Below are 15,986 nucleotides of genomic sequence, written 5' to 3' on the forward strand. Positions count from 1 at the left end.
TTGTACCAACAAGACGTTGGCGAGCCACCAGCAATTGTGTACCTTCGGTCGTTTCTACCGTGTAACGAAAGCTGATGCTCCACAACCAAGCAGCTCCACACACACACAACGCTCCGCGTCATGATTGCCTGCCGCTGCTGCTTTCTTCAAATCTTGCGATCAGCGCAAAAGATCTTTAAATCTGCAGGCAACTTGTTCCCCCCTTTCCCTTCATTTACCCGGTGCACACAAAGAGACAAAGATCGCTGGATCTGGTGCACAGCTGGAGCACGAGAACATCACAGAGCTTGGCGAATCCATTGCCGTTCGCTTCGGAAACTAATGCCCTGTAATGCCCCATAGGCTGCTCGGGGCAATAATTTTGACGCTTTGCCCATAAACAATTCGCGTGCGCGCTAAGGGTGGAGGAGCGGTAAAAATTGCCACTCGAAAAATGGCAATTTTCTCCCCTCGTTCACACCGTGAAACTGTCAATTAGCTTTTCCCGGCCGGGCGCGGAAGGATGAACCGACCAGACGAAGAAACGGCCAGTGGGATTTTGAGCTTCAGTGTTGTGCAGAGGCGAGCGCACGAAGTCTACAACACACTGCCGGAAATCTTTTTCTCTTTTCCATTATCGAAAATTGTTTTCCATTTCGAACGGCGGATGGGGGGGAGGGAGGGTTGTGCTTTTCATTTTCTCCCGTGGTTTGATAAAGATATTGAAAGTAGAAGCAGAGAAAAATAAGGAGCAGAGCAAGGTGATAGCGAATGGAAAATGGAAGTGTTCAATCATTTCTTTCTAAACGGGCGTTTTCTTGCTCCAACCGAATCCAAACCGGAAACTGGGCGCGCTTGGTGTGCAATTGAACACCCAGCCGGTTGTCATAAATCTGTCGCAAGTTTCCGCGTGCCCCACAGTTACAGCAAACAGCTGTGTACCGCTGCGTATGGTGGAGAAGAAGGCCCGCAATTTCCCGCACTGGGTCAGAAGAAGTGAGATAAATAATGCACCGAAGGAATGGGCAAGAATGATTTTTTTTTGTTTTCAAATTCAAAGTTAACCCCAGGAATGATTTCAATTTTCGAAAGGAAAACCAAAACCAAGACGCTGGCGCCATGTTGAGTGAAATATTTCCACCAGGCACCGGGGTTTTGTGTGTTTGTGTCTTCCCGGCGCAGCACGCTACCTGACCTAGCTTTGGTGTAAACAAAACGCTGTGGCAACCAGACACCTCAACCCTCTGCAGATTCATATCTCTTGTCGCAGTGGATGTCGAACCTAAAAAAGTCATTACGAGCAGGAAAATTCGAAGTTATGCACACTTTATTATAACAAATTGAACATAACGTTAGTCAATGCCCAATGTCCAGCGAGAGACTTGAAAGCCCGTACAAACGAGGTACATGCGGCCAGCAGACTTCAGACTTTTGTTGAAGTAAGTGAAGTAACGACTCCACCAGCCCCAAAACACAGTGCTCCAAGTAGTCGGCGAAACGGAGAGTGGGGCATTTTAATTCCAATAATTATTACCCCACTGATGACCATCATAATCCACACCATAATTATTGCACTTTTACCGATTCGCTTTGTAGCAGGTCCGGCAGAAGTCATTAGAGGGTTTGGCCAGGAACATTAACTCGACACGTTCTAGTACCAGCACGTCGTGGTCGTCTACGTCGTTCGGGTTGGTCGTTCTTGGACGAACTTCAACTCTAGCACAATCATACAAAAGAATGACGCAGTTCTCTCGCCCAAGAGGAGACGAGGAGCTCGCCAACCGGACGAAGGTGAAGTTGTGGGAGGTAAAACACTCAATTTGGAGCTTCTTGAAGGGGAGGGCAAAATTTGTGTCCCGCACACTGATTGCTATTTAATTAGGCGTATATTTTTACACTGCACCTTGACAGCCGGAATGCATACAATGTTGGGTGTTGTTAAGAGGAAAACAGGGACTTTCACACAAAGAAGCAAAATTCAACAACCCTTCTTAGCAAATAGTTGTTGATCCTTTCATTATACATTGGTACGCGTTTTGATTAATATCACAGCTATTAAAATTTTATATGGAACAAACACAGTTACACGGTAAAAGTTACAAGGTTATACACTTTGGAATGCTACTTCAAAACAAATTCTTCATTAGTAAATAATAATAAAACAGCTATCAGGGGACCACCAATGAGCGCTGATTGCCTGCCCGCCTTTTAAATCCCATCCTCTAACCGTAACGATGAATTATTCAACCCCAAACCATCGCTCGCCCGCTTTTATTCCGTACCCGGTGCACGTTTCGGTCACCAAGACGAAATCCCCAAGGTCATCTAAGCGCGACATCTCCTTTGTTTTGCTGCTCTCGCATCAGTATGCATCGCGCGAAGACACACTCTCGCACACTCCAAGATACACAATTCCAGGTTTGTTTTTTTTTGTCGTCATTCTCTTCCAAGTCTTTTGAATGAGTGTGCTAAACCTTTCAACACAACAAAAACGCTGACTTTAACAGCTGTTGAGAAGATGACGCTCGCAAGGATCTTCTCTAGAGACAGTAACACCTTTAAAATACGCGTGATGGATGCGTTTCGCCCCTACCAGAGTGTCAATCTTCTTTAAAATCCTTCACGCATCAAATGGTTGGCACGCGAAATATAGGTAGCACTGGTTGTCATCCATCCCACCTGAAAGGGTGGTAGTATAGACACTGAAAGCTCGAGACCAGCACACACCCAACGTACCGCGGACCGGAGATTGGGGCGTGTGCCATCATCATCATCATGCTGATGGTTCGTTCATATTTATGACCGATTCCGTTGTGTGACAGTACTCTGCCAGCCCAAACCCGATGTGTAACATATGTCCGCGGACATATAGAAAAATGATTGATGATCTTCGCGAAGCAAAAGCAAACATACAAACACAACGGTTGCAAAAATCGTGTATCACAACCGGCCAGAGAAAGAGAGAGGAAGAGGAAAAAGCGTTACAAAATGAGGTCGTCGATCAGATGCCATGACAGCCAGATAGGGATGTTACGAGGAGGTTCCTCTCCAGAGAAGACGACACTGCTCCAATATAAGTAAATAAAAGCCTCAGAGAGAGAGAGCACGACACCACCCGAAGGCAGGCCTCAATTTAATTTCACGTCTTTCGGTTCTTTTTTTAATGTTTGGTGAATGGTCAGATGCAGCAGACACACCACTCGAGTACTACTGGGAGTGTGTTTGGTAGGCAAATTACGGTAGTCCGAACCAACTGAATAAGTGACCTGAAGCGACCAGAGCTCCACCCTATTTGTGGTTCGTGAATTGAACGACAACACAGCATGACAGCTCCCCAAACAAAGATGAGACATGCTTGGAGCTATGCCGCTTTCTGTTGCCACTATGTTGCCTGACGTTATGGACGTTATGCTCCGAAAAACAGCGTACATTAATGCGCAATTCGCGCACAAACAACAACACACAGGAAGAGTGAAAGATCCGCGCACCTCCAAAATGTATTTATGCACCCATATTTTTTACCAGGCAGTAACTGATGACTACCTCGGGTCAATGACATCCGGAGCACGGGCAAGAGAAAATGGACAGTTGCCGCACGGCGATGTAAGTCCACCACACGCTAGTGATTAAGAAAAATTCGAATTCCGAGATCGCGTAGGGAAGCCAACAACAGCATCTTTGAAGCTACTTCCCCCTTCAAATGTTGCCACTCACTTTTTTTGTGTTACTCATTCAAAAACCTGATGTGCAAATTGCAACATAACACACTAATGCCCTTCATAAAAAAAACACAACCTAGCGGAAGAGCGCTTCCAACGAAATGATACAGCATCTGTGCGCGGTTCGGAAAAGTGTAATGACCTTTCACCAGGCAAGACTCTGGAGTCCGAATGGTGGGGTTCATTGCTTGGACCATGGCAGCTTCAAAGACATTCAACGAAAAAAAAATCAATTGAACATGGACACAAAAAACAAGAAACATAACGAACGGTCCATTATAATTATGCCACCCGAAACGACGGGTGCACAAATAAATAGAGTAATAAGCTGGAAAAGCTCTGCGGCGGCCGATGAGGAGGTGCATTAAGCCCCAATCCAGCGGGGAGGAGGAACGCTCGCGTAGCCAAAGTGCCTTCACTTTGTGACTTTCTCTCTTCGGAGCACTTTTCACGCTTATCCGTGCATAAGCGTTGAAACCCACGCAAAGTATCGAAGTGGTATGAGATCCGCAAAGGATCCAGTAGATGTTGTTAAACGCAATAAAACATGTGCTCAATTAAAGCTGCAAAGCAAACATAACGGTAGAAATATAATATTTTTATTGCCAACTGCCTCCTTTCTTTCGACCAAGCTCCGAGGATTTGTCTTGTAATCATAACTTTCAACTTACAAGTTTAATGTCCTCGTGAATGTTTTAACATCTCCGTTGGCTATTGAGTAGGTAGGTAGCGAATAGTTTCTTTGCGTGAGACTATTGCTAAAAGTTAGTCTAATTATGTACTTCATCTATTATTCATTCCATTTCATTAGTTTGGGTTAGTATTGGGTCCTATATAGGAATATTGGATATATTGGAATAGGATTTCAGTCCAGTATATTAGCAATAGTAAACTCTATGAGCTCCGGAGCACTAAATAACTAATAGAAGCTGAGATAGACCTCATCTGAATATGATCCAAAATAATGTTTGTTATGAGACAACTTCAAACAACTTCAAAAACCTTCTCCAAGACATTCAAATTACAAATTTCCCAACGTTTTACGGCAGGAAAGAATGCGCAAAACTTCTCCAATAACAAATCCACTCTCTTATTATCCATTCTCTGTGTGTGTCTGGGTGCATAAGTACCAAAGAGCTCCTGATGCTTACTGATAATGTTGCAGTAGAAGCACACCCAAAACCCATTTCTCTTTTTTTTTCAAACGTCCCGCACAAAGGTACTCAGAACGCGAAACTCCAGAGAATTGAATCAATTGAATAATTGATCCGAAAACTTGTCAACGTCAAATCAACCCGTTTGGGCGATTTGCCACCGAGGGCTGACACCAAACCCGTATCCGGTCCGGTATGAAGAGTGCACCGGACCTTGGTAGTGGGGGTTGTTATGTTCCCGTCCCAAAAGATACGATAACATTCCCTCACTCCGAGTGCTCTCTTCCGTGTTCTACAATCTCCCGTATCAGAAGGTAAAATGATCCTTTGTGGACTCATTTGCAAAACATGGTCTAAGAAGAAATCATTCAAATGTCTGATCATTTGTGGTCTATCGTGTGCGTAGATGCAAACCGTCGTGTCCGGAACTACCGACCCGTGTTTTACCAAATACCAAACGCCCTGAGCGACACAGGAAGACCAGAAAAAGAAAGGTCTTTATGCCTGTACAGACTACGATGCACTCTCATTAGGAAGCACACCCGACAGACCTGAGTCACTATAAAGCGAACCGGGGCATGTCATAGGGTTCAGCTTCCTTTTCCAGGGGACGGGGACGCGTTGGGGTTTCGAGATTTCACCCTCCGGGCCCGGGCCGGCAGCCAATTCCGGTGGAATCGAATTGATTGATTTATTGGAAACAAAATTAAATTAATCGACCATCGCTTAACGAATCGATGCACTGCTGTCATTGCTGCTACTCTCCCTTCCCGTTTCCATCTCTCTTTCCCCCGAACCCCCAAACTCCATCCCAACCCTACATTCTACGACAAAACGATTGATCACTTCTGTTAAAGAGACCCTTTTTGTCGCCCTTTTCTTTCTCTTCTGTGCTGTTTTTCGCAGGCCACAACAACACGACTACTACTACTTGCCACTTCTTTATTACAACGTGAACTTGCGGGCAGCAGCAGAACCGTGCACACTCTTTTTTTATGACGGTTGCCGAACGGTTTGATTGCTGCCGGTCTATTGTTATAAGGCCCGCTCTTTCCCGCATCTTTGCCGCTGTACGGGCGCGGGCGAAGCAGTGGGGCTGGGGCTGGTGGTTTTGATCGGACTTTCGCTCTCGCGGCGGTGGAACGCAAAGAGCAAAGCCGGCTGCAATCGAAGGCACTCCGGGTCCGTTTGTTGCGCGCTGCAATCGCGTGTGGCAGAACCGAACCGGAACCGGGTAGTGCAGCGCATCGGGAAAATAGAGGGGTTTCCCTCATTTCTTCCGGAAGCCGGATTGGAGCCGGGGCGAGGGGGAAGTTTACAGTTTTATGTGGTCGCGGGAAAGTCTCATGATAAGGGTTCGGCAGTGAAAGAACCTTTAAGTTCGTTCAATAAATGGCCGTTTGGTTGCCAATAGGCGATCGAAAGCAATATATCGATTATTGAGCTAAACTTTCTAGCGCTGTCATTTATTCAAATTAATCTTTTCGGTGTCTCCATTTATTACTTTCACTAATTGCGGGGGCTTTAAGCTTCCAATTTGTTCCGTTTTGCTGAAGGCACTATATTGGTTTCAAAACATTTAAATTAACGTTTAAGTCATTCCCCTCAAAGCAATTGTGCCCCTTCAAAACAAAACTAAACGGAACAAATCATTCAAACAACTGTATCCGTGGGAGATGCGTTAAATGTAAATATTTACAGTTGCTTGTTCAAGTGTCATAGAAGACAGAGGCAGAAGCAATGTTTGAACATCACCCGCATGTTACTCAATAACCAAACCGGCAGACCATCTGGTCGTTTGGAGTCGAATGGGGCAGCGAATTGGGATGTACTGTGCGATAAAAGAATTATATTATGTTTGGCCCACGACCGCCCGGATGGACATTTGCTATAATACATTGCAAAAATGCTTTGGTATTTACAGTGCGAAGTTAGTTTCTAATACGCACATATTTTCGCAAAAATGAAACCTAATAAAAACTGACAAAATTCTCTCTAATTAAATCAATGAATGTTTTATCGCAAACGAGATTGTGAGCATATTTTAAAAGTTTTTTTTTTTTCTGTGTTGGTACGCGATTTTCCATGAAACCCCTCATAGAGATTAATGCACGGGTGTGCTACCATCATGATGATGGACACAGGCAGCGCTCTTCCCCGTCAGCCATCGTGTGCTAATGTAATAAACTCATGAAAATTCATTTAAAGAACCATCTTCTTCCCCGCGGCCTGTGGTGACTGCCGTAAAGCACTTCTAATTTGAATAATTATGTCACTTATGGCAGGCCGGGTGTGGTGTGTATGCGTGTCATGCTGTGGCCTGAGACCGACTTTGCACTAAGCGTAGCCATTTAAAATAATGTAATCTTTACGTTGAGCACACAACGAGTAGTATCAGGGTGAAATCAAGGGGGCATGGAGAAGACACCTCCGAAAACAAAACCAAAATGGATCTTCTTCCCGGGTAATAAATGAAAAACGATACTGTTGACACGTGTATGAGACCCATTCTTCCTGAATATTGCATCAGCATCAACATTTCATAAACAGTGCGCGTTATTACCCAAACACGCAAGAAGCGCGATTTGTTTCTCACGCAACGTAACGAAATTGATGTTCGAATGCTTTGGAAATCAATATGCAATAAAGTCCACCACATTTGTCTTCCTTTAGATGTATGTAGGTCACTGTCTATATGTCTATTTGTGCGTTGTTATCTCGCTAAATAAACGATAGCGTGTACTTAAGTTAAAGGCAACAGATTTGAGGCCCCATAATGGGTCGTTTTATACCCTAAACACGTTACTATCTGTTTTTTTTTTTGTATTTCATTCCCCCGAGCTCACTAAGAACCCTTCAAGAGCTCCGGCGGTTAATTTCTCACTCTCAAAACCCTTCCGGACTAAATCACCAAAGCCGCCGCCGCGTTAAATGCCACACCCAGCACGTTCTGGGAGTGAAGACATCCGATGAAGATAACATGCAAACATACTTTCACCCGGAGCGCTGGCTTGCTTTTCCCACTTGTTGTCGGCACGCTCACCAAACCCACAACCCGCCTCTGTGTTCGACCGTCAGCACTCAAGCGAAAAACAAAAAATCGGTTCCTTGTTTTTCTACCCTTCCTTCGTCTCCTTATCGAGGCCCTTTTTCCCTATCGCTACTAAGCACATGCTTTCGGGAAACCATCTGGATAACACACCCAACGCCTGGTTTGAGCGCTTTCCTTTGCGGCTTTACTGCTTCGGGTCGCAAGCTAGACGAGGAGCTAGACGGTAGAACAACCCGCAGAGACCGTTTGATAAGGGTAGCAGTGGAAGTGGAAAAATGGACGAACCCTTATAAGAAGGAACTGATCGGTTTGACACTTGTGGCACTTCGTGTTTTTTTGTGAGACGGTGTCTTATCAAACTCAGTTTTTATTGTCTGTTTATTGCCTGGCTTTTTCCACCGACATTCGCTATCGAAACGAGTTACAATACTAGACTTCGACAAAAACGAAAATCTTACAAATTGAGTGGTTAACTGCGCTGTTTGATAGCGATAAACTTCAGAAGCCGAGCTGAACTGCAGACGATATGGAGACTTAAAAAGCAGTCACACTCATTTCTTTGTAAAGACTCGCTCGACTGCACTGAGTTCAATCATTGCAACGCGCTTAAAAGACAGGATTCAAATTACCAAGGATTTATTTTTATCGATGTACTCTTTCGCTCAGTACCCAGCGAGACATGTGTAGGATGATGAAACCAAATTGTGTGTGCTTAAATTTATTGGGAATTATCCGAGGATACGCACCGCGATGGTAGATCCTACGTAGCTGGCAAGCCCATTTTCAACGCCAGACTACCCAAATAAGGCAAACCATCCCAGTTCGAGAGTACGAGTACGCCAAGAGGATAAATGTGTTTTATTTCACTGCCAAAATCTAGGTCAACGCTGTGGCCGTAACTGAGTGGTTGAAAGTGTTACATGCTAAATTGGTGCAATTAAAATTGATACCCTCCAGTAGTTGACACCCGACAATATATACGCTCAATGTACGAGATCTTAAAAGACGACGACACTTCTCCCGCCCCCGGATCGTATATCTCAACACTGTCGTCAGCCAGGGGTTGGGTCTTATAAATATTTCGTGTTATCTGCTGTGTCCCGAACGAATAGTTTCTACCGTTTCGAAACTCTCCACCAAACTTCACGCTCCAATACGCGCTTCCTGAGGTGGGTGAAGTTTGTTGAATCGATACAATAACTATAACCACCCAATTTGGAATATTTCATAGCGAAAACTTCCCATCCTCTCCATAGCTCTCTTGGTGGAAGGGAAGTTGGTGCCAAGGGTAAAACAAAGGTATTATAATAAGTTGGCCACCCAAACGCGGGCTCAAGAGTTGGATCACACTAACAGTGCGCAGTTGATTTATAGCTCCCGGGTACAGTTTGGAGAGGCGCACTCAGAACATCTTGTTGCCAGGTCAGCAGACTTCAATGTGAGTTCTTGTCAAAAAGCCCGCGAGAGGCCGGGATTAGGTCATTAGACAGGCAAAAGGTACACAAAACCACTATGTCCAGGCATGCAATGTCCCGTCCAAAAAGGCATTCAACCCCGTACGTCTAATTTTAGAACCATCCTGGCAACGAACTAACACAGGTAGGCAAGACATTCAGCGTCACTGCTCACTTTTGGATCCTCAAATCCCTGCATACGGTTCAACCTGATTCTACAAAAGCCCTTCTCTCCAATACCCCATATAGCATGTGTGACACAGAGCGAGAGCAAAACATATCTTCACCAAACATGTCTCTCCTGCTACCTGCTGTCCCTTTGGCTCAACCTCACCAGCCAAACGGGCAGCACATAAAAATCCGGACGAATAAAACCGTCGACGAACCTACCTACCTCGCACCACCTTCCTTGGCTGGGCTTGGAGTTGCTTCGTGTTTTGAACTGCTATTCTTCGCTAAATGTGTCCTCTCTTTCTCGATGTCGAAACTGCTCTGTGCAGTTGCTGCTACCCATGCTATTAGACGCGTTTCCAAACCACTCCGGGGGTAACCCGGACGAAGAAGATGGCGCGCAGGAATGCCATGCCCCAGGGCCCCTCCTTAAAGGTGCGTAATGTAAATAATGCCGCCCCGGCGAGGGTTCGTCGTCAGCCCGTCGTCCGTCCGGCGGCAATGGGGCGCGATGCGTCGTCTCAGGTAAGATGACGATGGGTTTTAAAAGGCGACGCCGTCCTCAGACGTCATCGGAGAAGTGTATATGCGTGTGTATATGTGTATGTGTGTGTCTGTGGACAATAATAAAAACTCGAGACACTGGCACTAACCTGTCTGGCTCACCTGTCCTAGCCAGTGTCGCGTCTCCAAAACAGAGCGGACGAAGAACACGCTGTAAGTTACCTTCTCAAGGTCGTTTCCGAAATATTCTACCGGTTTATGGAGCTGTGTGGTTTAGCTGTGGTGTCTAAGTGAGGGGTCCAGTGCCGTGAACACTAAACTGCCGTATAAAAAAGTCGAGCAAAAAGCCAAGCAGGGCCGACGGCTTTAACGTTGCAGCTCATCCGATACCAACAAGACGCGGCACCGTCCACAATATTTTCTCAGACAACAACACCAAAAAAGCCTCATCCAATTGTTTTCCCTTCTCCAAGAGGCCGGGCAATATCAAGCAACATTGTGTCTGGGCCGGGGAGTCTTCTCTCTCAAGCTCTTCCCCTCAAAGGCTCGCAACAATTGGTGGTGGTAGAAAACAACCATCTGACCAGTCGTCGTCGTCGTCTGTCGGGGGCCAGACTGATGTCTGAAGATGGTGGATGGTGGTATTTTAGAGGAAAGCTTTCCCTTTTTCACGCTCTGATAAAAAACACACAACAACCCGGCATTCGTTTGGGCTTAAAAAAGCGTGGCCAAAGAAAAGCGCCGTGCAGCTCAACAACAAAGCTAACGAGTGCGCCGCGGTCGGTGAAGTTGCAGAGGCAAAAAAACAGAAAAACATAACACGATAAAAATGCGGACGAAACTGTGAAACGCATGATCGTTGATTGATCTCACCTCTTCAAAGTCGAAAAGAGGATGAGATGATGATGATGATGGTTGGATTGATGCTGAAATGTGCCGAACAAACGTTGAACCCGCTAGACATCTGGGCATTGGAAGGCACGTGGATCACGAAAATCGTTGAATCATGTTTTTTTCGGAGAAATCAATCAAGAACCTCCCCAGAAGACTTCAAACATTGTAGTTTCAAACTCAAAAAACATTAAATAAAGTAATAAGTTGATTCACTGGTAGTTTAAAGGGTAATATCAACCTTTTGAGTAGCATGCCTGGTCCTCTACCAAACCCTTCAACATATCCCAATGTCACACACCCCGAAAATTGTGCCACTGACCACAATATGCCAGGAGGGAGGAAAAAATGTAGATCGAAAAAGCCCTCCCATATTGGACTCTCTGGTGCTGCAGGTCAGGGAATTTCAGCCCAGCAGACCCAGCAGATGTGCCAACTCCCGTGCCCCAAGAGAGCGCAACTCTCGCGCGCGCACTCACCGACAGAGAAAATGGACCACCGTGCGCCCGCAGCGAACGAGGAAGCGAAGAAGCGTACAACAGGGGCCATTTAAAAAGCCCCACCCACCCGATTCCCGGCTCAAAAAACGGGAGGCATGATGGACGCTATAAAGCGAGATGAAATCCGAGAGATGATGATTCTCCAGTGCTCAGAGCCACGCCACGGTCGCGACAAAGGCGACCGCCGAACCTCCGAACGCAAAAAGGGTCTCCTCCGAGGGGTGATGATTTTATGCTGCACACGCACACTTTTACACGTATTCCTGCCGGGACCAAAACCTGCCTGTATGCACACACACACACACACACACACACACCGATAACATACAAGCCACACATACATACAAAGCCACGCTGCTCACTCACAGAACGCGCTGTTGGCAGGCATTCCATGCTGAGGAGGCTCTCACAGAGGACTTCGCCGATAAAGGAGCGAGCAGCACGTCTCCCTTTCCAGCTCTGTCCCTTCTTGCCCTACTGTGCGTGCGTGTGTGATGATGTGTGTGTGTGTCTGACAAGCGCACACACACATACTCAGAAGAAGCATTCTTGTCGTCACACCCGTAGACGACGCAACGGGCCCGTCGCCCAATGTACACAGGCAGGAAGGATCCAGGGCCCGGTTTTCTTCGGTTCAGCGACTCGCTTGCTCTCTCTCTCTCTCTCCCTCTTTCTCTCTCACACATGGATATACAGACACCAATACACGCTCCGCAGCAAAGGTAGAGGGCGTGCGTGGTACAAAACATATTTCAAACAGGGAAAAAACTGTGCCATATATCTCGATATACCGATGATGATGAGTTGATGTTGATGTTGGGCCTGTAAGTTCTTGCCAATCCTGCCCGACAGTGGGAACTGTGCACGGGAAGATGGTGGTTTCTTTACACACTTCTTCCTCAAAAACGAAAACCCACTCAAAGAATCGCAGCAGAGCATTGCACAAACCCCCCTTTTCTATCGGGTAGAACAAAGCGGGCCAGCCCACGAGTTGGAGATGATGCTGGGGAGATGCCATTTTTTTGCACTCTCATCATTAATTTGCTCTCGCTGTATATGCTTCGTCTGCTCTCTTGGTGCACTGCTCTCTCTCGTGCGCTCTCGGTGTGCTCCAGCATCTCTTCTTCCATCCGGCCCATCCCAAAACCCCTAACCGGACTCCAAACCGCCACCTCCGCGCGCGCCCAGAGCCTGTCCCACCAGCATCAATTCGTCTCGGGATGGAGTAGAACTGCATCTGTGGCGTTCGCTGGTTGCGCGCCATGTTTACGGTGACGTCGCGTTCAATGATTTGATTGACTGGCGCACACACACACGCACCGTTTTTTTAAATGGAGAATTGGAGATGATAGGGCAGGCACCCCACTTACCTCATACTTCAGCCCGGCGAGGCGCAGCCAGGTCTCCACCTTCAGGCAGAAGGGCGAAATCGACGGCAGCATCGGTGTGCGGGTGAACTGGTACAGGTACACCACGTCCTTCTCGAAGTTCGCCTTGTGGACGGTCGGCTTCATCTCCTTCTCCTTCTTGGCCGGGGCGGCCGCCGCATCGGAGCTGGTCGCTCCATCGCCACCCTCGCCGCCGGCGGCCGGCGCAGCGTCGGCCTTCTCCTCCGGCTTCTTATCGGCGGCCGTGTCACCGCCGCCCGCCGCCGCCGCAGCCTCCGCTGGCTTATCTGCTGCGGCCGGTGCTGCTGCTGCCGCCGCCTCCACAGCTGGGGCCTCTACCTTCTTCTCCTCCTCGCCGGCAACGACGGGCTTGTTCTCGGTTTCGGTGGCCATCTTCGCTTTGCTTCGCTTAGAGGTTTGTGCTTGCTGGGTTTGGGCGCTTCAACTAACGCTCTGGATGCTACCGGAAGAGTTCGTGAAAGACGCGGGGGGGAGGAGCACACTTCTTGCTTGGTGATCGTCACACTTGGCACTTGCAACACTTGGGGTACGCTCTCGTTCGCTATAACGCACTAACTACACACAAACACACACTCTACACACACACAATTCCGTGCACTTTTTCAACAAATGCGTGTGGTTTCCCGTGTTTCCTCGGCTATTGGAAGATTTTCTGCAAAAAAGAAGGATAAAGAAGAGAGAAACGAAACTTTAGGAAGCTGCAGTACCCTGGGCGGAGGCGCCTACTTTGGCCGTCGTGAAGGATGGGAGAACAAAGAGCCTAAAATCTAAGTCGGCACGCAGGGTTGCTAGAACTCTTTTCTGATCTCTGGAGACTTCACAGAATTCTTGCTCTGCAAAACGCACTTCCAGAGATGCAGAGTCAGTGCACGCTCTGTGGGACAGTATTCTGTCCGCAAAAAGACATTTCTTACTGCCACGAAAGCGAGTGAGCGTCCTCGGATGGAATTGAACCGTCGCAAAGATTGAAAATGCGCGCCCGGTTCACCAAGACCGCTGGTGGGACGACGAGGCCTTTTCGAGCCACACGCCCAGAGATAAAGTTACTCTTGTGTCGCGCGGGGGAGGGGTTGCCCTTTTTCTGCCTCGTTTTGCATACACGCACGCACACAGACACACACACACACACATACTCTCTCACATACACGCACACAGAAATTGGAAAGGGGCTTCTTCGGGTGGGTACAACGGTTTCATCCTCCGACAAACATCTTTCAATACAAACCGAGCCTCGAACACACTTCTCGGTTGGGCTAAATTAATGTCACGGAAAACCTTTTTTCTTTTTTTTTTCGTTTGTGCTGCTCAAGCCACCACACCAAAGAAAACCACCACCAACACTGCTGCTGTTGCTGCTGCTGCCGTCGAGTTAAGGAAGGAAACTGAGCCAACGGTACACACACCGTACGCCAACTTTGATTGGAACGGAACAAAATCATCGACAGCGTGCTAATGCCTGCAGGGCCGTATGCAGTAGAGAGGTACAGTCTGCACAGACACGAGAGAGTCAGATCAAATCACCGCGCGCCATTCCACACACATCAATTCATTCTGGCTTTCCAGCGCACGGTGAAAATCACGAAAACCCGCTTGCACTGATTTTCTCCCCCACGCACGCACACACACACGCACACTTTCGAATTAAACCGATCGACACACATGCATGGGACGCGGAAAAACTTGCTTGCAGTTGAGAAAAAAGAAAGAAAGCCAAGCCCTACGGCAGGCGTTCGTTTCCCTCTTTTAGAATAATTTCCCGGCAGAACAATCGAAACGAGGCGCGTCCAGCGCGTCGCCTATTTCACTTGATCGTATTTCCTATGCTTTGTTTTATTTGAGACTTCAACCAAAAAAAGAGGATGCCGAAACCAAGTCACAGAGAAAATCACTAACCCGAACAGGTAAAGCGAACCAAGCTGCTTCTGATGCTGCTGCTGCTCTGCAAATGTGGGAGTTTGCTACAAGCCTTCTTGTGCGGACCAAAGACGCGCTCGCTGCTCGCTGCTGCTGCTGCTGGCTGTGTCAAGCTTTTTTCTGAAATTGAAACACTCATCCACTGTCGGCGGGGGTAGCAGTTTTGAATGAAAGCCGTGTGAGTGACCCCCCTTCCAACCCCGCTGCTGCTGCACACCCTTTTGCGTGGAGCGTTTAACGGGCAACGGTCGGCTATTAACGGGCGCTCACCGTTCGGCGGCACTCAACGCATTCTGTGAATTTCGCTTCGCACGCACACACGCACACACACAAACAAGCAGCTCGAGGTGCATGTGGGACTGTCGGTTGTATTTTACACAGAGGTATAACACATTTTAAATATTTTCAATTTTATGGACATGAGGAATCATCGGTGGAACCTTTAACGTTACTTTTTTGCTTCAAATAATGATACAAAATTCCTCAAAATAATAATAATTTACTCATATTTGAAGAATTAAATTTACAACAACAGCAAATCCCACTACCCTTATTTTGTCCACCGAGACCGGCACTTTGCCCATGGTTCCAGCTCTTTGTCGCGTCGTCTAACGAGAAATGAGCGTCCGGGCGGAAGCGGTTTTCGGGCGCGCCTGTGTTAGTGAGCGAAACGCTTCACGGCCGTTGCCTAGCAACGCTTACGGGGTCTCATTTCCATAACGCCCAACTGTGCACAATGGTCGGCCGGCCATGATTTCTCGTTAAATTGTAAGCAGCAAACGCTATTAAGCTGTTAGTAAGATCACTATTCTGTCGAACGAGGTTTCAACCATTTCTTGCTTGTTATCTTTGAAGAAGTTTTTTGAAGTGTAATTTAAAGAAAGAGTTATTTCTGGTCTGTTTTTTAATGGTTCATTATTTCAGCTTAGATTGCATATAAAAACGCATACAATTAAACATAAATGGAGCATGACGGGTCGTTATCATTCTGAGATTGGAGCTTTCCAATGACTTGTAGTAGCTCCAAAAGACTTCTTTTTCGTTTCTTGGATCTTTTGTCGAAATGTTTGAACACAGAATCTGTCTGGGCCTTCAGATCCTTGATGTCCAAATATCATATCATATTCCAATAGGATCGAGAAGATTCCTAATAGGTCGGAGGTCCCTCTACGGGTCAAACAGCTTTCGTGAAATGAATTCATTTATTTCAGCAGTAACCCGAATTATCAAACCCACTGC

General features: G+C 47.0%; 2 protein-coding genes across 7 annotated transcripts in view; both read right to left on the minus strand.

Annotated features, from left to right (window-relative positions):
* LOC1270605 (disco-interacting protein 2) overlaps window positions 1-12,889 on the minus strand; it is a 199,555-nt gene extending 186,666 nt beyond the window's left edge. Inside the window, exon 1 of the mRNA XM_061653304.1 lies at window positions 12,795-12,889. Within this exon, the coding sequence (XP_061509288.1) occupies window positions 12,795-12,799 (5 nt within the window). The 5' untranslated portion in view covers window positions 12,800-12,889. The remainder of the gene's footprint in view (window positions 1-12,794) is intronic.
* The window catches only part of LOC1270603 (failed axon connections), a 52,120-nt gene extending 36,763 nt beyond the window's left edge, over window positions 1-15,357 (minus strand). For 2 of the 6 annotated variants that reach the window (XM_061653314.1, XM_061653312.1), the window contains exons 1-2: window positions 14,059-14,882; window positions 12,795-13,485 (exon numbers count right to left, since the gene is read on the minus strand). In XM_061653314.1, the coding sequence (XP_061509298.1) occupies window positions 12,795-13,205 (411 nt within the window). In that variant the 5' untranslated portion in view covers window positions 13,206-13,485; window positions 14,059-14,882. Of the gene's footprint in view, window positions 1-12,794; window positions 13,486-13,559 lie in introns of all 6 variants that reach the window. The other 4 variants (XM_061653317.1, XM_061653311.1, XM_061653315.1 and 1 more) reach the window with 4 other exon arrangements.
* Window positions 15,358-15,986: the final 629 nt, after the last annotated feature.

This window comes from Anopheles gambiae, chromosome 3 (genome assembly GCF_943734735.2).
Source record: "Anopheles gambiae chromosome 3, idAnoGambNW_F1_1, whole genome shotgun sequence".
In the NCBI taxonomy this organism is placed as follows: Eukaryota; Metazoa; Arthropoda; class Insecta; order Diptera; family Culicidae; genus Anopheles; species Anopheles gambiae.